General features: G+C 43.9%; 2 protein-coding genes across 2 annotated transcripts in view; both read left to right on the top strand.

The window, feature by feature from the left end:
* LOC141093939 (uncharacterized) overlaps nucleotides 1-20,273 on the top strand; it is a 197,074-nt gene extending 176,801 nt beyond the window's left edge. Inside the window, exon 18 of the mRNA XM_073579620.1 lies at nucleotides 19,210-20,273. Within this exon, the coding sequence (XP_073435721.1) occupies nucleotides 19,210-20,099 (890 nt within the window). The 3' untranslated portion in view covers nucleotides 20,100-20,273. The remainder of the gene's footprint in view (nucleotides 1-19,209) is intronic.
* Nucleotides 1-21,158, top strand: part of LOC141094243 (uncharacterized) — a 1,213,871-nt gene that overhangs the window by 896,691 nt on the left and 296,022 nt on the right. The window lies entirely within an intron of this gene.

Genomic DNA, 21,158 nt, shown 5'->3' with positions numbered 1-21,158 from the left:
GTGCCTCTCTTGTCGTAGTCTCTGCATGGGTCTTCTCAGCTTGACCATCGGTGGAAGTCTCTCAGACTCAAGGCAGAGAGGACTGGGCATCAGCTCTTGACAGGCAAAGTTGGGACTCGGAGACTTGACCAGAGCAGTACACAGCTTCTTGCTGTGACGAGTGTTAGCTGTTTTTGGGGATATCTTCTGGGGAATTCAGACCTTGCCAGATGGTGACCAACATCTGGGTGGCGTAGACTCCATGCTGAGGCCTGCCACGCTGGTCTCAGCGGTATCTCTGGAGCATGTCTGTCCCGCTCCCTTCCCTGGTGCCAAATATCATCATGAATGGGCGTGCAGGACTTTTATACTAGGGAAGTCTTTCCTGTGGGTCACCTGATCCAGTCAAGCACACAAGGTCACTCCCCCTGCAACCCTTCCAGCATACAGTACTTTTGTTCCACTTGATTTTTGGCTGGGCCGCAGATGGCAGCCTCTCCTCATCAATAGCACCTCCTGCAAGAGTTCTTCAGATATGTCATGGCTGGAGAGGTGAGGACTCTGGAAATGTCTGTAGTGAGATTTATTAATGTCTCTCCATAACCAGGATTACACAGTAGTGAAGAAGACCTCTAGTGATCGCTGTCAGGATCCTTTGTCTGAGGGATGGGGAAGACCTCTGAGCCCAATCACAGGGCCTCCACCTCACACCCTGAAACATGAGGACATCAATGGCCAGAAGATCCTAGAACTAACCTACAAGATGATTGAGCTGCTGACTGGAGAGGTGACACTGCTGGGAATGCTGGGACATTATACAGTAATGCTAAGAAGGGATTGGGGTATGACAGTATCTTTGTATGTGTCAGGTTCCTATAAGGTGTCAGGATGTCGCCATCTATTTCTCCATGGAGGAGTGGGAGTATTTAAAAGCACACAAAGATCTGTACAAGGACGTCATGATGGAGGTTCCCCAGTCCCTCACATCACCAGGTAATAGACAGGACTAAATCCACATGGCCTATAATTATCTGTATGTAAAGAATGAATTCAGTCCCTGTATGTGTTTCCTCCAGATCTATCCAGCAAGATGACAACACCAGAGAGATGTCCCCGTCCTCTTCTTCCACAGGACTGTAACCAAGAAGATCCCAATGTTCCTCAGGCTCATCAGGTAGATGGAGAGAAGGTGTCATGAGATCTCCCCGATGATGTGTAGACGGCTGTGAAGGTCTTGTGCTCAGTCTTGTTCTATCCACCAGAATTATATGGTTTATACTTGTGTAATGAGAACGGTGGAGATGGCAGGATTAGAGCTGATCATTGATGGGACTTCTCCATCTGTCTGTGTGACTTTTACAATATTTGTTTCAGGGTGAAGATCTGACCCATATTAATACTACAGAGACATATGTGAGGGGTGAGGAGCGGTGTAAAGAGGTGATTCCTACATATGACTACCCAGGTGAGTAGTGACCACTAAATGCAGAGAAGTCACAGAGTCTACTGTAATTATATGTTGAATTTCTACCGGCCGTACCGGTCCTGGAAGGACAGTCAAGTGAGAAGCCAAACCGTTTTGAGGTTAACAAGAAATATGTAGGCCGATCAGGAAAGGTTTTAGAAGTAGGGTCTGGTAATAATCTACTCAAAACCAGATAACAACTTAGCTCTGGTAATAATTGGCTAATTTGACTCTAAGGGTATGTGTCCATGGTCCAGATATGCAGCACTTTGGACGCAGTGGAAACCCGGCTCCACCCAAAGCGCTGCCAGCTTTTGTTGTCATTGTGTTCATTGAACCATGCGGAATCACCGCATTCTATTCATAGACTGGGCTATTTATCTTGCGGAGACTGAGCGTCTTCCAAGATAAATAGACATGCTGCGATCTACTGTATAAAGATGCGCCGCCTGTCCAGTTATGCAGGGCTGCCGGATGCGGCCGTGCACGCATAGTGGAGACGGGATTTCATAAAATCCCCTCCACTATGCTGTAACATCTGGACGCTGCGGATTGCACGCTGCGGCTGTATGCAGAGTCCAATCTGCAGCAAATCCTGGAGGAATCCTTACTATGGAAACATACCCTTACACAATGAACTAAGTGACCCTGTGAATTTAGTGCAGCATCTCCACCAGCGCAGCCATGGACTATATTGTGAAGGTTGGTTAGAAAAGTGACAGCGCAGGAGCATGCCAGTACAAGACCATTACAGAGTAGTCATGGTGAGACGTGTCATGATAGCATACGAAGATCTTCTATGTACAAAAGTGTTTCTCTATACCTTCTGTAAACAACTGATTATTGATACCCTACTTTACGTGATGTGTTTGTTGGATGAGCTCACTTGGGAAGAATAAACATCTCGATGCAGAAATTAGCAAACTTTTTTGAAATGACCATACTGCCAAGAACAAAGATCATTTTCCCCCTCTGCATTTGGCTTTGTGTGAGCACCAGGCAGCATGATAACACCGTTAACCTGCATATTGACTGCATATTTGCAGGTTAACAACGTTATTTCTGGTGACTGGTTCCTGTGATGGTCACGTGTGACACACCGCCTCCAGCAGGGTGAATTTATATGACACACATGACTCTGGATACACCGCCTCCAGTAGGGCGAATTTAAATAATATAACGTGCAGCCGGATACTCTGCCTCCAGCAGGTGAATTTCAGTATTACACGTCTATCAGGATACACTGCCTCCAGCAGGGCGTATTTACACAATTAAGGGAAACACCAGGGAAACCGATACAATGGAGGGCCCTGCGATAGGCAACGGGGACGTGGAGACCTCCTGCACTCCCCTGAGTCAGTGTCTCTACACTCCTAACCGGATACCTAAAAACCCTAGCTCGCCCTTTCTAGTGAAATGGACGGTGCAAAAACTAATCCCACCAATGCACTGAAACACACAAAAGGAAAGGTACAAACAGGGATAACACCACTTAGCTTTGCTCTGTTGCTATTGCTCCCAGCAACAGAGTCCACCACCAGAATGCAGCTTTCCTCCAGAATCGCTGCAACTTCACCATGCGTTGCAAGAGCTGCAAGGATCTCCTCACTGTGGTTTCTTCCACACCAGGACACTGACTGCTGCAAGGAACTCTCGCTAGCTCCTTCCTCCACCAGGGATGGTTGGAAATGACCAATATCACCAACAATGATTGCAACCACCTGACACTCTTTTATAGGTAAGAGCCAGAGCAATCACCCCTGCTTCATAATCACCTGCACTAAACTAAGGTAACCAGAGTGCAATGACCCTAACGGCCACCGGGGGCAAAACTAGAACTGAAACCACCACAGTGCAATGACCCTAATGGCCACCGGGGCAAAACTAACTTTAAGCACACAGCTTAAGGAAAAAAAAAGGTTACTTGTGCATTTATATGTCATAATCCAACCTGGATCATGACAGTTCCCTTTAACATAGCACAAAAATATACCAATAAAAATGCTCACCACCCGGGCTTAGAACGGGTTCAATAGCTAGTCCTGATATATGGTCTCACATCCTTGTATATACTCCCCCAGCCTGGTATATGCTCCCCCAGCCAGGTGTATGCTCCTCCACCCTGGTGTATGCTCCCCTAACCCAGCATATGCTCCCCCAGCAAGGTATATGCTCCTCTAGTCTGGTGTATGATCCCTCATCCAGGTATATGCTCCCCCATTGTGGTATACTCTCCCCTAGACTAGTATATGCTCCCCCATCCTGGCATATGCTCCCCCATCCTGGTGTATGCTCCCCCATCCTGGTGTATGCTCCCCATGCCTGGTATATGCTCCCCAAGCCTGCTATATGCTCTCATAGCCCATCATATCCTCCTCCACCCTGGTATATGCTCCCCCACCCTGGTGTATGCTCCCCCACCCTGGTGTATGCTCCTCCACCCTGGTGTACGCTCCTCCACCTTGGTATATGCTCCCCTAGCCCAGCATATGCTTCCCCAGCAAGGTATATGCTGCTCTAGCCTGGTGTATGTTCCTAAACCCTGGCTTATCCTCCTCCCCTGTGGTATATGCTCTCTTAGCCTAACATATCCTCCTCCACCCTGGTATATGCTTCCCCAGCCTGGTAAATTGTCCCCCATCCTTATCCCCCAGTCTTTCATGTGCTCACCCATCCTGGACCCCCAGCCTATTATATGCTCCCCCAGCCTGGTATATGGTTCTGCTTCCTGGTATATGCTCCCTCAGCCTCGATTATGCTCTCCTATCCAATCCTACTATATGCTCTCCCAGCCGGGTATACACTCCACTAGCCTGTTATATGCTCCTGCATCCTGATATATGTTCCTCCAGGATGGTATATGCTCCCCCAGCCTTGTAAATGCTCCCCCATCCTGGTGTATGCTCTCGCAGCCTGATATATAGCTCTAGCAAAAATTAAGAGACCACTGCAGACCACTGCACAGTTTTATAAAAATCAGCTTCTCTACATGTCTGACAGCCATTCCATTCCAGTGTCAGTTGAATTCCAGCCAGAATACACCTCATTCTACTTAATGTGCTTCTGATTAGGTGATCACCTGAACCAAATATTATTTAACGAAGTATAAAAACCCCTACTGTGGTGTTCGCAATCCTCTTGCAATAGGACAAGCTGGATGGCAGAACAAGTGCTAGTAATGTGCCAAAAATACCGTAATAGGAATAAAAAAAATAACTTTTAACCAAGCCAAAGAAGTTGAAAAGAAAAGTCTTGAGTGAGGAAAAGGGCTCAATTCTGGCTTTACTGGCATAGGGATACAGTGAGCGTCATGTTGCCTCCATCCTTAAAATTTCTAAGACGGCAGTCTGTTACAACAAGGTCAAGCAGCAGACATAGGGGACAACAAAGTTACAGACCGGCAGAGGGCGAAAACAACTCTCCACTGACCGGGATGACCGTCATCTTATTTGAATGTCACTCAGCAACTGCAGGATGACATCAAGTGACCTACAAAAGGAATGGGAAATGGTAGCTGGGGTGAAGTGCATGACAAGAACAGTTCGTAACAGGCTCCTAGAGGCAGGGCTCAAGTCATGTAAAGGTAGAAAAAAGCCACAGTGTTTTGCACTCACTGTGAAATTTGGTGGAGGATTGGTGATGATCTGGGGATGCTTCAGCAAAGCTGGAATTGGGCAGATTAATCTTTGCGAAGGATGTATGAATCAAGCTGCATACAAGGTTATCCTGGAAAAACAGTTTATTCCTTCTGCTCAGGCAGCAAGCCAGGCAGCAGCAGCAACACTGGCAGAAGGAATGGGACAGGGACGCCCATTTCAGCAGTCACTTCACGCGGCGTAGCGAGTCAGCCGCAAGTAGCAAGTCGCCAACCGGGGATCGTCGTACTCAGGACTTGAGTCCACCTCCTGAACTGGTACCTGCAACCGCATATACGGATGAGCGATCTATGAGAATGTTCACCATTGTAAAAAACTTCTTTTCCCTTATTAGGGAAAGAAGGAGAAAAAGAAAAACAGGTATTGCCCCACATGTAGCCGAGCTCTACCACTAACGTGGAACAAAAAGCTCTGCGAGTCATGCATCCAGGAAGTGCTGTGCGAGGAAACCCCGGATTTCGCCTCTGACCTAAGAGCAGTAATAAGATCGGAGATTCAGAGTGCCCTTTCAGCCCTAAAACAGGGGGATAAACCAAGAAAGAAGGACACTATAGTGGGCTCCCAGTCGGACTCCTCAACATTGGGAGAAATCCCGTCACACACATCTGACTCCGGCTCCTTGTCCTCAGACGAGGAAACAGGAGGGCGACACTGTTTCCCCCTAGAAAAAGTAGACACATTAATGAAAGCAGTAAGGTCTACCATGGGGGTATTGGACCCACGCCCTGATAAATCGGTCCAAGATATAATGTTCGGAGGACTGGGCCAAAAGAAACGCAGAGTATTCCCATAAAACGAAAACATCCAGGGACTGATTAAAAAAGAATGGGAGAAGCCAGACAAGAAAAATGCCACGGTCCCTTCCCTTAAGAGAAAGTACCCCTTTGACGAGTAGGCGTCCACATCTTTGGACAAGGCACCAAAACTCGATGTAGCAGTCGCCAAGGCCTCGAAAAGGTCCGCCCTCCCCTTTGAGGACATGGGTTCTCTTAAAGAGCCTCTAGATAAACAAAAAGCCGATACTTTTCTCAAGGGAGGTGGGAATTGGCGGGAGGAAATCTCAGGCCCACCATAGCGGCCACATGTACCTCCAGAGCCTTAATGGTCTGGGTAGACCAGCTCGAGAAACAACTGAGAGAAGGCACACCAAGGGGAAAAAATTCTGGAATATATTCCGGTAATAAGGGGAGCGGCGGCCTTCTTGGCGGACTCATCAGCTGACTCAGTCCGATTATCATCTAAAGCGGCAGCACTGTCAAACGCAGCCCGGAGAACCTTGTGGCTCAAATGTTGGCCGGGAGACCCACAAACAAAAATGAAGCTCTGTTCCATCCCCTGTGAGGGAGAATTCCTATTCGGCGAGACGCTATATGACATCTTCCAGAAAGCAGGGGATAAGAAAAAGAGGTTTCCGAACCTGGGGCTGGCGGCATTTAAAAGTTCCTTTCGGAACAAAAAATTTTTTCAGAAAAGGGCCCCGAGGGAACAGAGATGGGACGAGGGAAGAAAAAGAGAAAGAGGGTTCCTCTTTGGCAGTTCTTCCTGGGATAAGAAACCCTCCAAGTGACAGTTTGCCCAGGGTGGGAGGAAGATTAATCCTTTTCTTTCCAGCCTGGAGGGAAATCTCAAACAGCCCGTGGTTATTAAATTTGATCAAGTCGGGCCTGAGGGTAGACGTTCTTTCTCTCCCACCCCAAAAATACGTGGTGACCCCGCTAAGGTCTTCTACTCAAGAGCAAAAAGCTCTGGAATGCGAGGTCTTAAATTTGGTAAAGAAAGGAGTCCTCCAGGAGGTTCCCCTTCAGGAGAGGGGCAAAGGGTTCTACTCCCCGCTGTTTCTGGTGACCAAACCAGACGGAACCTTCCGGACTATAATAAACTTAAGAAAATTAAACACTTATGTCAGAAACCAAAAATTCAAAATGGAGTCAATCAAATCCACCATCAAAGTCCCGTCCCCGAACTGTTTTATGACAGTATTAGACCTCAGCGACACGTATTATCACATCCCCATTCACAAAGACTCCCGGAAATACCTGAGACTTGCAGTCTCTACAGAGGGGGTGGTAAGGGAATTTCAATACAGAGCCCTGCCATTCGGAATATCTATAGCCCCACAGGTATTTACAAAAATAGTGGCAGAAATGATGGCCCACCTAAGGGAGAGGGACATATTAATAATCCCGACGATTTGGACGATTTTTTAATAGCGAGCGACTCGGCACAAAATTGCAGGGAGCAAAGGGACATGGTGATGGACACTCTACAGAACCTCGGCTGGCTTCTAAACCTGAAAAAATCAAGGTTGGAGCCCAGCAAAGTACAGGAGTTCCTAGGACTCATACTGGACTCAAACAGGCAAGAGTGTTGTCTCCCATACCGCAAAAAACAAAAAGTCACGCAACTAGTGGCAAGAGCAATAGTGAATCCCTCCATGACACTAAGGAAAGCGATGTCCCTACTGGGGTCCCTCTCAGCCTGCCTACCAGCGGTCCAATGGGAAAACTACACACCAGAGAACTTTAATGGGACGTCCTGGCCAACCAGTTAACGTTGGGAGGCCACTTGGAGGGTGGCTTGACGCTAAGATCCAAAACTACTCATTCCCTAGCCTGGTGGGGAAACAACGCCAATCTATCCAGAGGGATCCCCTGGGTAATACAAATAAAGCACATAATTACCACGGACGCCAGTCCCATGGGCTGGGGAGCACACATGGACAGCAGGGTCGCTGAAGGGGAATGGGGAGGTCAGGAATTAGAAGCCTCCTCAAACCAAAAGGAGCTCTTGGCAGTGGGTTATGCCCTAACACATTTCCTACCAGTGCTGTGAGGTCATAACGTCCGCATATTTTCAGACATATATAAATCACCAGGGGGGAACCAGGTCCCGAGCCCTAATGAACACATCCTCCAAACTCCTCACCCTAGCCGAGACAAACCTCCTATCTCTCTCTGCATTGCATATACGGGGAACAGAGAACCAGACAGCAGACTTTCTGAGCCGCACCCAATTGCGCCAGGGAGAATGGGTCCTAAAACAGTCCATTTTTCGGCAGATTGTGGAGATGTGGGGAACCCCAGACATAGATCTGTTTGCCGACTACAAAAACAAAAATGTGGAAGCATTTTGTTCCCCAGACCCCAGGGGGAATCCCCGGGCCCTGGATGCCTTTATGCTCCCATGGACAAACAACTTGACGTATGCCTTTCCCCCAATCATTCTCATTCCAGCGGTCATAAGAAAAGTCAGAGAGGACGGAGCGAGAATGATACTAATAGCCCCCTTCTGGCCAAAAAGAACTTAGTTCTCCTGGCTGAGAATGCTCTCGATAACCGACCCTTGGGTCCTACCAGATCTCCCGGACCTACTGTCTCAGGGACCAGTATTACACCCTCAGGCAGTGAACCTCCATTTTACAGCATGGAATTTGAAAGGGCACTGCTGAGGTAAAGAGGGTTCTCGGAAAGCTTAGTCTCTACACTACAAAAGAGTAGGAAACTGGTTACAACGAGAGCCTATGGGAGAACTTGGAGAAAATCTCTGTCCACCTCCGAGGCAAAGGTTCAGGATAGGGTCCAGTTAGCAAAATTCTTGAATTTCTGCAGAAGGGCTTAGAGCAGGGACTGGCGGTTAACACATTGAAAGTACAAATAGCGGCCCAAGGTGCCCTTTATAACCAGGATGTGGCCGGCAACCCTTGGGTAGCACGGTTTATCAGGGCTGCAACCAGGTCTAAGCCCATAGTTACCCGGAAATTACCATCGTGGAACCTGAACCTAGTACTATCCGCACTAACAGGTCCCCCGTTTGAACCGATCCAGTCAACACCCGTAAAATTTTTGTGTTTTAAAACTGTGCTTCTGGTGGCGCTAACATCGGCTCGCAGGGTTAGCGATATTCAAGCTCTATCAGCAGTGCCACCATTTACTAAAATTCTAGACGACAGAGTCATCTTGAAACCTGACCCGGCATATCTACCTAAAGTGGCATCACATTTTCATAGGTCCCAAGAGGTAGTCCTTCCTTTCTTCTGCCCAAATCCTAGGAATAGGGGAGAGGAGAGATTTCACATCCTAGACGTGAAGAGGTGCCTAGTTCAGTACCTAGAATCCAGTAAAAAATGTAGGAAGGAAGGCTCTCTCTTTGTGTGTTTCCAGGGACCTCGGAAGGGACTCAAAGCATCTAAGAGTACCCTGGCAAGGTGGATAAGGGATGTGATTGCCCTGGCGTAATCATCCATTGGAAAACCATCCCGGAGGGGTTGAGAGCTCATTCCACAAGAGCAATGGCGGCCTCATGGCTGAAAGATCCGAGGTATCGATAGAACGGATCTGTAAGGCGGCCACCTGGTCAACACTTTCTACCTCTTTCAGACACTATCGTTTAGATCTAGCCTCTACGTCTGACCTGACCTTCGGGAGAAGGGTCCTGCAGGCGGTGGTCCCTCCCTAAGCTACCAGTCTCTGAAATTTTCTCTGTGGTGCTGTCATGGGTGATAGAGAATAGCTTAGTTACTCACTGATAACGGTGCTTCTCGGAACCCATGACAGCACCCGCTTATTCCCTCCTTCACATGTGCAGTGAGCACGTTTTACTGTTAGTAGAGTGTTTTCGTTTAGACACGGTGCTTCTTGATAAAATGCAACATGATAATGTTATGTATTATATACCTTTGTTGTTAACTAACCTGGAGACCCTCTGATGCTCTGTAACCAACTGGGGGCAGAGGAGAGGTGCCGCCCTTTTTATCTGTAGGTTCCTGTTCCTGATGGGCGTATCCCCTCTCTCCGTGGTGCTGTCATGGGTTCCGAGAAACACCATTATCGGTGAGTAACTAAGCTATTTTGTACTAGGAATGGCATAAGGTCACTCAAAAGCAGTGTGAAAGACTGGTGGAAAGCATGCCAAGACACATGAAAGCTGTGATTAAAAATCATGGTTATTCCACAAAATATTGATTTCTGAACTCTTCCTGAGTTAAAGCATTAGTATTGTTGTTTCTAAATGATTGAGTTTTCTTAGCATTATTTGAGGTCTGCAAGCACTGCATTCTTTTTTGTTATTTTGACCATTTCTCATTTTCTGAAAATAAATACAAAAATTAGTGCTTGGAAATTCGAAGACATGTTGTCAGTAGTTTATAGAATAAAGAGCAATGTACATTTTACTCAAAAATATACCTATAAAAGAGAAATATCAGACAAACTGAAAATTTTGCAATGGTCTCTTAATTTGTGTCAGAGCTGTATGCTCCCTCAGCCTGGTATGTGCTCCCCCACCCTTGTATATGTCCCTCTAGCCTGGTATATGCTCCCTTATCCTGCATGTGCTGCTGTTGTTCCATACATACGTACAAAACAATAAATAATAAGCCTTTCCCTAGTTCCCCTGCTAAGCGCTGTCTGCGTTAAATATTTATATTTTGTTGAAGACACTGTGTGCGAATTTGTCTCCAATAAAATAGCCCCAGAGATCCCGCCAGGTGCAGGCGTTGACTCCGACCCAACACTCCTCTTCCTGCCACACCGGAGCTCGCGGTATGCCCTCACGTATTCGTCAGCACCTACACATACCGCAATCTCCTGTGCTACAGTCATCCGCCATCCTTGTCGTCTTCCCTGTCACCTCTATTAACACTGGATGTGTCCTTCTGACTCTGGCCACATTGTGCAGGCGCAGTCTATACCGGTTTTGGACAGAAGGACGCATTCAACGCTACATTAAAGATACAGTCATGGGCAAAAGCAAATTTTGGCAAAGTACCAACAGAAGTGACCTGTGAAGGAATAGCAGGTGAAAAGAAGTTTGACTAAAATCAGGTAGCTCAATAATCATGCAAGGAACTGAGAGCAAGGCCAGATTTAAAAAGGGTGTGCAATCAGAATGAACCAATCAGGAACTCAGGGTGGTAACCAACAGGACACTCAGGGAGAAGACATCAGCAACAACATAGGTTCAAGTATTTGGATAAGCACTGAATTGTCCAGCGAGCTGAATAGCTCAGTAGGAAGAGCTGCTGACTGGTGCGCAAGAAGTGCTAGGTTTGAATCCTGACAGGTACTGTTTGTGCTGATCCCCGGTGCCGGATGTTGAGGACAGCTCACATCATTGTCCTCTGCTCTGCCTGCGATCAGCGGGAGCTGGGGACAATATTGAGTTTGTATTCAGCCCCCACTACCTACATAGAGTGTAGAATAAAAATCTACAATGTAGAATGTCTACATAGAGTTAAGAATAAAATAAAAAGTAACATTAAGGGCTCATACTCATTTGCAAGGAAAATGGGCGAGTACAATCCGATAAAAAATCTCATCAGTGTTATTCTATGAGCATACTGCGACTGTCATTGTATCTCGGACGACACTCGTCAATCCAAATCAATGGGTGTGGGGAAAAAATTGCTTGTCACTCGGACCATGTGACTGCTGCATGATTTTTACATACCCATGTCCTTTGAAAAATCGGCAATTCATCTGCCGCGTACAGTAAAAATCACGGCGTGACCCAACTGAATAGAACAGATATAAAGATGTCAGTCACATATAGAATTAGTACAGTGTATGTACAGCTTACTCTACATGTATTTCATTGCTTACTAAATTTATTTTCTGGAAAAAACTGGCGTGGGGTCCCCCCAACAAATAATTAACCAGCAGAGGGAAAACGGACAGGTGGGGGCAGATATTTATTCCCTAGTAAGGGGGTAATACCCATGGAGCTTCCAGGATATTAATATTTGATCACAGCTGTATACATAGAATAGATAGATAGAAAGATGTCAGTCACATATATAATTAGTACAATGTGTGTGCAGTTTACTGTACATGTATTTAATTTTATGATTATTTTTCAGAAAAAATTGCATGGGCTTTATTTTCATAACCAGCAGAGGGAAAGCTGACAGCTGTGGGTTGATGTGTATAGCCTGGGAAGCCGGTAATACTCTGCATTTTGTTATGCACACATGTCATCTTTTTGATCTCTTTGCTGATTTCACTGACCACTTCTCTACCTGCTGCTATCTTTTAGGCATATTCCTTCTTGAGATACGTGCAAATGGTGTTTATTATATGATTATTGTAGTCTTTATGACACTATATATATACCAATACAATGCCCTTTCTGGAGACATATATTCCGTTTTTTATGTTTTACAACTAGAGATCCCTTACTGTTGTGATTTGCATCAGTAATTTCAGTCTTGCACATATACTGGCCTTTATACATTTGATCTCCTTGCTGGTCTCACTGGCTGTACATTCATATGCGGCTATATCTGATATGGTTACTCCTTAAAGACAAATGACGTTTCTTTCATTACTCTAGTAGTCTTTATGACACGTGATATACATCAGCACAATGCACTTTATCTACTAATCCTTGTGAGGTACTGTACATCTTCATCTGCATGTCTAAGATCCATTATAGCTGTAAGTCACATAAGTCCGGTAATTTATGCTTTGCATTGCACATATATTGGCTTTTTGAGTAATAAGTGCTGTAATATTCTGCTTTTATATAACTTGCTCCCCAGATTTGATTGCATGTGCTCAAATAGTAGTTGAATATTTTTGCAAAGGTTTTGTACTTGGAAGTATTAGAGTTTAGGGAAAGGCTCTACATGATGACACTAGATTAGTCAGACTTGGGTGTATTACCTTATCAGACAGTAGTCTGTTGTACTTATATCTCCATTTTTAATTTAACTCTGTCTGATTTGTGTTAATACAGATCATTCAGTTTTACTTTTTTGGTTATAGGCTTCCTTTTTCTTGTGGGATTCATTACTAATTTGGGAAGTGTCTTTCTTTAACCCCTTTCTGCCACTAGACGTACTATCCCGCCCATGTGGCCTGGGACTTAATCCCCAGGGATGGGATAGTACATCTAGTGCGATCAGCGGCGCCCACGTGGTGAGCGCCGCTGATCGCGGCCGGGTGTCAGCTGATTATCACAGCTGACACCCGGCACATGTGTCAGGGGCGGTCACGGACCGCCCCCGACACGTTAACCTCTTGTACACCGCGATCAAACATGATCGCGGTGTACCGGGGGTTAAAGGGAAGCATTGGCAAGGAAGGGGATCCCTCCATGCTTCCCTGAGCCCCCCACGGCAGCGCAATTCCTGCAGGCCCCCGAATCCAAGATGGCAACGGGGACCTTCGGGGCCTGCAAGGAGCTGGCTTCCTCAGTGCCTGCAAAGCGCAGGCAAGGAGGAAGCCTGCACACTGCCTGTGACAGATTGCTGATCTGTCACAGTGATCTGTGATGTGACAGATCAGTGATCTGTCACAGGACAGTGATGTCCCACCTGGGACTATGTAATAAAGTAAAAAACAAAAAGTGTTGAAATAATTTTTAATAAATCGCCAAATAAATTAGAAAAAAAAAATATTCCCCCAATAAATTCATTTTTTGGAAAATAAAAAAAAAAACAATAAAAGTACACATATTTGGTATCGCCGCATCCGTAACGACCTTCCCTATAAAACTGTCCCATTAGTTAACCCCTTTAGCGAACCCCATAAAAAATAAAAATAAAAAACGAAGCAAAAAATAATGATTTATCATACCGCCGAACAAAAAGTGCAATAACGCGCGATCAAAAAGACGCATATAAATATCCACTGGTACCATATAAAATAGTTTTCATTGCATAAAACTGACAAAACATAAAAAAACGACCTAAATGAGGTATCGCTGTAACCATACTGACCCGAAGAATAAAGCTGCTTTATCAATTTTACCGCACGCAGAATGGTGTAAACGCACCCCCCCAAAAGAAATTCATGAAACGCTGGTTTTTGTTCATTCTGCGTCCCAAAAATCGGAATAAAAAGCGATCAAAAAATGTCACACGCCCGAAAATAGTACCAATAAAAACATCAACTCGTCAAGCAAAAAATAAGACCTCACATGACTCGGTGAGTCAAAATACGGAAAAATTATAGCTCTCAATATGTGGTGATGCAAAAACTATTTTTACAATAAAAAGCGTCTTTTAGCGTTTGACAGCCGCCAAACATAAAAACCGCCATAAATAGAAAATCAAACCCCCCCGCTATCACCCCCTTAGTTAGGGAAAAATAACAAAATTGAAAGAAAATGTATTTATTACCATTTTCCCATTAGGGTTAGGGCTAGGGTTAGGGCCAGGGCTAGGGTTAGGGCTAGGGCTTAGGGTTAGGGCTAGGGTTAGTGTTAGGGTTAGGGCTAGGGCTGAGATTAGGGTTAGGGGTGTGTTGGGGTTAGGGTTGGAGTTAGAATTGGGGGGATTCCACTGTTTGGGCACATCAGGTGCTCTCCAAATGCAACATGGCGTCTGATCTCAATTCCAGCCAATTCTGTGCTGAAAAAGTCAAATGGTGCTCCTTCCCTTCCAAGCTCTGCCATGCGCCCAAACAGTGTTTTACCCCCACATATGGGGTATCAGCCTACTCAGGACAAATTGCAACACAACTTTTGGGGTCCAATTTCTCCTGTTACCCTTAGGAAAATAAAAAATTGGGGGCAAAAATATCTTTTTTGTGAAAAAAATGATCTTCTTATTTTCACGCCCGGGCGTTATAAACTTCTGTGAAGCACTTGGGGGTTCAAAGTTCTCACCACACATCTAGATAAGTTCCTTAGGGGGTCTAGTTTCCAAAATGGGGTCACTTGTGGGGAGTTTCCACTGTTTAGGTACATTAGGGGCTCTCCAAAGGCAACATGACACCCGCAGACCAATCCATCAAAGTCTGCATTCCAAGACGTCACTACTTCCCTTTCGAGCCCCAACGTGTGCCCATACAGTAGTTTTCTCCCACATATGAGGTATCTGCATACTCAGTACAAATTGGACAACAACTTTTGAGGTCCAATTTCTCCTGTTATCCTTAGGAAAATAAAAAAAATGGGGACTAAAAGATCATGTTTGTGGAAAAAATACGATTTTTTTTATTTTCACACCCGGGCGTTATAAACTTCTGTGAAGCACTGGAGGGGTCAAAGTGCTGACCACACATCTAGATAGGTTCCTTGGGGTGTCTAGTTTCCAAAATGGTGTCATTTGTGGGGGGTTTCCACTGTTTTGGTACATCAGGGGCTCTCCAAACGCGACATGGTGTCCGATCTCAATTCCAGCCAAAAACGTCAAATGGCGCTGCTTCCCTTCCGAGCTCTGCCATGCGCCCAAATAGTGGTCTACCCCCACATATGGGGTATCAGCGTACTCAGGACAAATTGCACAATAACTTTAAAGGTCCTGTTACCCTTGGAAAAATAAGAATTGAGGGTGAAAAGATCATTTTTGTGGAAAAAATATGATTTTTTAATTGTACGACTGTATGTTATAAACTTCTGTGAAGCCCTTGTGGGTTCAAAGTTCTCAACACATATCTAGATAAGTTCCTTGTGGGGTCTAGTTTCCAAAACGGGTTCATTTGTGGGGGGTTTCCACTGTTTTGGTACATCAGGGGTTTTCCAATCGCGACATGGTGTCTGATCACAATTCCAGCCAAAATCGTCAAATGGCGCTGCTTCCCTTCCGAGCTCTGCCATGCACCCAAATAGTGGTTTACCCCCACATGTGGGGTATCAGCGTACTCAGGACAAATTGCACAATAACTTTTAGGGTCCTGTTACCCTTGGGAAAATAAAAATTGGGGGTGAAAAGATCATTTTTGTGGAAAAAATATGATTTTTTAATTGTACCGCTGTACGTTATAAACTTCTGTGAAGTCCTTGTGGGTTCAAAGTTCTCACCACATATCTAGATAAGTTCCCTGGGGGGTCTAGTTTCCAAAATGGGGTCACTTGTTGGGGGTTTCCACTGTTTAGGTACATCAGGGGCTCTCCAAACGTGGCATGGCGTCCGATCAGAATTCCAACCAATTTTGCATTGAAAAAGTCAAACGGCGCTCCTTCCCTTCTGAGCTCAGCCATGCGCCAAAACAGTGGTTCCCCCCCTCATGTCAGGTATCAGCGTACTCAGGACAAACTGCACAATAACTTTTGCAGTCCAATTTCTCCTGTTACCCTTGGTAAAATAAAAAAAATTGAACCTGAATTATTTTTTTCGTGAAATAAAGTTAAATATTCATTTTTTTTAAATATTCAAAAAATTCCTGTGACGCACCTAAAGGGTTAATAAACTTCTTGAATGTGGTTTTGAGCACCTTAAGAGGTGCAGTTTTTAGAATGGTGTCACTTTTGGGTATTTTCTATCATACAATCATATGTTAAAGTTTGGGCACCCCTATTAATGTTAACCTTTTTTCTTTATGACAGTTTTGGTTTTTGCAACAGCTATTTCAGTTTCATATATCTAATAACTGATGGACTCAGTTATATTTCTGGATTCAAATGAGGTTTATTGTACTAACAGAAAATGTGCAATCTGCATTTAAACAAAATTTGACCGGTGCAAAAGTATGGGCACCTCAAAATAAAAGTGACATTAATATTTCGTAGATACTCCTTTTGCAAAAATAACAGCCTATAGTCGCTTCTTGTAGCTATTAATGAGTTCCTGGATCCTGGATGAAGGTATTTGTGACCATTCCTGTTTACAAAACAATTCCAGTTCAGTTAAGTTTGATGGTTGCCGAGCATGGACAGCCCGCTTCAAATCATCCCACAGATGTTCAATGATATTCAGGTCTGGGGACTGGGATGGCCATTCCAGAACATTGTAATTGTTCCTCTGCATGAATGCCTGAGTAGATTTGGAGCGGTGTTTTGAATCATTGTCTTGCTGAAATATCCATCCCCTGCGTAACTTCAACTTCGTTACTGATTCTTGCACATTATTGTCAAGAATCTGCTGATACTGTGTTGAATCCATGCGACCCTCAACTTTAACAAGATTCCCAGTGCCGGCATTGGCCACACAGCCCCAAAGCATGATGGAACCTCCACCAAATTTTACTGTGGGTAGCAAGTGTTTTTCTTGGAATGCTGTGTTTTTTAGCCTCCATGCATAACGCCTTTTTGTATGACCAAACAACTCAATCTTTGCTTCATCAGTCCACAGGACCTTCTTCCAAAATGTAACTGGCTTGTCCAAATGTGCTTTTGCATACCTCAGGCGACTCTGTTTGTGGCATGCTTGCAGAAACGGCTCCTTTCGCATCACTCTCCCATACAGCTTCTCCTTGTGCAAAGTGCGCTGTATTGTTGACCGATGCACAGAGACACCATCTGCAGCAAGATGATGCTGCAGGTCTTTGGAGGTGGTCTGTGGATTGTCCTTGGCTGTTCTCACCATTCTTCTTCTCTGCCTTTCTGATATTTTTCTTGGCCTGCCACTTCTGGGCTTAACAAGAACTGTACCTGTGTTCTTCCATTTCCTTACTATGTTCCTCACAGTGGAAACTGACAGGTTAAATCTCTGAGACAACTTTTTGTATCCTTCCCCTGAAAAGCTATGTTGAATAATCTTTGTTTTCAGATCATTTGAGAGTTGTTTTGAGGAGCCCATGATGCCACTCTTCATAGGAGAATCAAATAGGAGAGCTACTTGCAAGTGGCCACCTTAAATACCTTTTCTCATGATTTGATACACCTGGCTATGAAGTTCAAAGCTCAATGAGGTTACAAAACCAATTTAGTGCTTCAGGAAGTCAGTAAAAAGTAGTTAGGAGTGTTCAAATCAAGAAAATGATAAGGGTGCCCATATTTTTGCACTGATCAGATTTTGTTTAAATGCAGATTGCACATTTTCTGTTAGTACAATAAACCTCATTTGAATCCAGAAATATAACTGAGTCCATCAGTTATTAGATAAATGAAACTGAAATAGCTGTTGCAAAAACCAAAATTGTTATAAAGAAAGAAGGTTAACATTAATAGGGGTGCCCAAACTTTTACATATGACTGTATAGACCCCTCAAAGTGGCTTCAAATGTGATGTGGTCCCTAAAAATAAAATGGTGTTGTAAAAATGAGAAATCGCTGGTCAACTTTTAACCCTTATAACTTCCTAACAAAAAAAAATTTTGGTTCCAAAATTGTGCTGATGTAAAGTAAACATGTGGGAAATGTTAGTTATCAAGTTTTTTGTGTGCCGTATCTCTGTGATTTAAGGGCATAAAAATTCAAAGTTGGAAAATTGCGAAATTTTTGCCAAATTTCCGTCTTTTTCACAAATAAATGCAAGTTATATGAATGAAATTTTACCACTAACATGAAGTACAATATGTCACGAGAAAACAGTGTCATAAAGGGACAGTGGTCAGAAATGTAAAAAATGGCCTGGTCATTAACATGCAAACCACCCTTGGGGCTTAAGGGGTTAAGTCATTTATGTGTAGGTTTATTTATAGAAATGTGGTATAGTTTTCCTGATTCTCTTATGTCGCTTACCCCATGTGCAGGGGAATTGCAGCAGCTTAGGTATCCATGGTTATGACCGCTAGCATCTAACAGTCACTATATGAGTGGTAGTAACCATGGATACCTAAGCTAATGCAATGCTCTGCACATGGGGTGAGCAACATAGCGAGTCAGAACTATACTACATATTTCCTAATATTATTACTACACCTACTACATATTGGGATAGTTGACCAGAGATGGGAATAACCCTTTAAGAATCTTACATGTTGTTATGGTGTATATTTCTATCTGTTGCTATAGATTATAATGTAATAAAGCTTATTTTTAATCCTCCCTTTATTGCTTCAAACTTTTCTGGGTTTGTGTATTATGTTTGTCGATTGTACTTTAGAGGCTCAGTACCATGGGATTTGTGAACAGGTGGCTCACCACTGTCTTAGGTCATAGTTTCATTATACTTTGAGTTGTATAGAATTATGTATATAGAAATTATATAAAATATAAGGCATTCATGATGAAAAATAATAAAATCCATTTCATTCTTGGCAGGTGACTGTGGTGTGAAACCAGATACCTATGAAAAGCATGCCATTATTCCAGCTATACCTCCAGCCCTTTTGAGCAAAAATCAATCATCGGAGCCTTTTCAATCAGGCACCTATTTGGATTCATCAAAGACTGTTAAGCAAAATGAAAGCTGCGAAAGTGATGTTGAGCATCAAATAATTCCCACAGAGAAGAAACCATTTTCCTGTTCAGAATGTGGGAAATATTTTAAACATAAATCACAATTGCTTACACATGAGAGAATTCACACAGGGGAGAAGCCATTTTCATGTTCAGAATGTGGGAAATGTTTTACCCAGAAAACAAATTTCATTATGCATCAGAGAATTCACACAGGAGAAAAGCCATTTTCATGTTCAGAATGTGGGAAATGTTTTAGCCAGAGATCAGCTCTTCTTAGACATCAAAGAATCCACACAGGAGAGAAGCCATATTCATGTCCAGAATGTGGGAAATGTTTCAGCAAGAAATCAGATCTTCTTAGACATCAAAGAATCCACACAGGAGAGAAGCCATATTCATGTCCAGAATGTGGGAAATGTTTTATCCACAGATCAGATCTTCTTAGACATCAAAGAATCCACACAGGAGAGAAGGCATATTCATGTCCAGAATGTGGGAAATGTTTTATCCAGGGACCAGATCTTATTGCACATCAAAGAATTCACACAGGAGAGAAGCCATATTCATGTCCAGAATGTGGGAAATGTTTTATCCACAGATCAGATCTTCTTAAACATCAAAGAATCCACACAGGAGAGAAGCCATATTCATGTCCAGAATGTGGGAAATGTTTTATCAAGAAATCAGCTCTTCTTAGACATCAAAGAATCCACACAGGAGAGAAGCCATATTCATGTCCAGAATGTGGGAAATGTTTTATCCACAGATCAGATCTTCTTAAACATCATAGAATCCACACAGGAGAGAAGCCATATTCATGTCCAGAATGTGGGAAATGTTTTATCCAGAATCCAGCTCTTCTTAGACATCAAAGAATCCACACAGGAGAGAAGCCATATTCATGTCCAGAATGTGGGAAATGTTTCAGCCAGAAATCACATTTCCTTAGGCATCAGCGAAGTCACACAGGAGAGAAGCCATATTCATGACAAGAATGTGGGAAATTTTATACTTGGAGTTCAAAACTTGTTGCACATCAGAGAATTCATACAGGGTAGAAACTATTTTTTATGTAGGAAATGTTATTCCTGGGAATCATATCTTCATCATCTAAAATCTTATGTAGAGCCTGAAGGAAATAAATAATCAATAATTGAAATCAATCAGGCAGTAGAGTTCCATTTAGTTGACAAAAGGGTGAAACTGGATATACCAGTATTGTAAGCACAAAGGGGCATTTGCTGGAGGTAAGTGTCAATCCTGGCACCTTATAGCTCCTGGATTCTCAGCTTAGAGGGATGTCAGCAAATGATCTGTACTAGAAGGAATATCTCCTATTGTCTGTATAGTAAGGCACAGGTACAGTGGAGAAAAAAAGTATTTAGTCAGTCAGCAATAGTGCAAGTTCCACCACTTAAAAAGATGAGAGGCGTCTGTAATTTACATCATAGGTAGACCTCAACTATGGGAGACAAACTGAGAAAAAAAAATCCAGAAAATCACATTGTCTGGTTTTTTTTTCATTTTATTTGCATATTATGGTGGAAAATAAGTATTTGGTCAGAAACAAAATTTCATCTCAATACTTTGTGATATATCCTTTGTTGGCAATGACAGAGGTCAAACGTTTTCTGTAAGTCTTCACAAGGTTGCCACACACTGTTGTTGGTATGTTGGCCCATTCCTCCATGCAGATCTCCTCTAGAGCAGTGATGTTTTTGGCTTTTCGCTTGGCAACACGGACTTTCAACTCCCTCCAAAGGTTTTCTATAGGGTTGAGATCTGGAGACTGGCTAGGCCACTCCAGGACCTTGAAATGCTTCTTACGAAGCCACTCCTTCGTTGCCCTGGTGGTGTGCTTTGGATCATTGTCATGTTGAAAGACCCAGCCACGTTTCATCTTCAATGCCCTTGCTGATGGAAGGAGGTTTGCACTCAAAATCTCACGATACATGGCCCCATTCATTCTTTCATGTACCCGGATCAGTCGTCCTGGCCCCTTTGCAGAGAAACAGCCCCAAAGCATGATGTTTCCACCACCATGCTTT

Source organism: Dendrobates tinctorius, unplaced genomic scaffold, assembly GCF_039654945.1.
Source record: "Dendrobates tinctorius isolate UK_male_01 unplaced genomic scaffold, ASM3965494v1 ptg000063l, whole genome shotgun sequence".
In the NCBI taxonomy this organism is placed as follows: Eukaryota; Metazoa; Chordata; class Amphibia; order Anura; family Dendrobatidae; genus Dendrobates; species Dendrobates tinctorius.
This window is presented reverse-complemented; position numbering and strand designations above follow the sequence as displayed.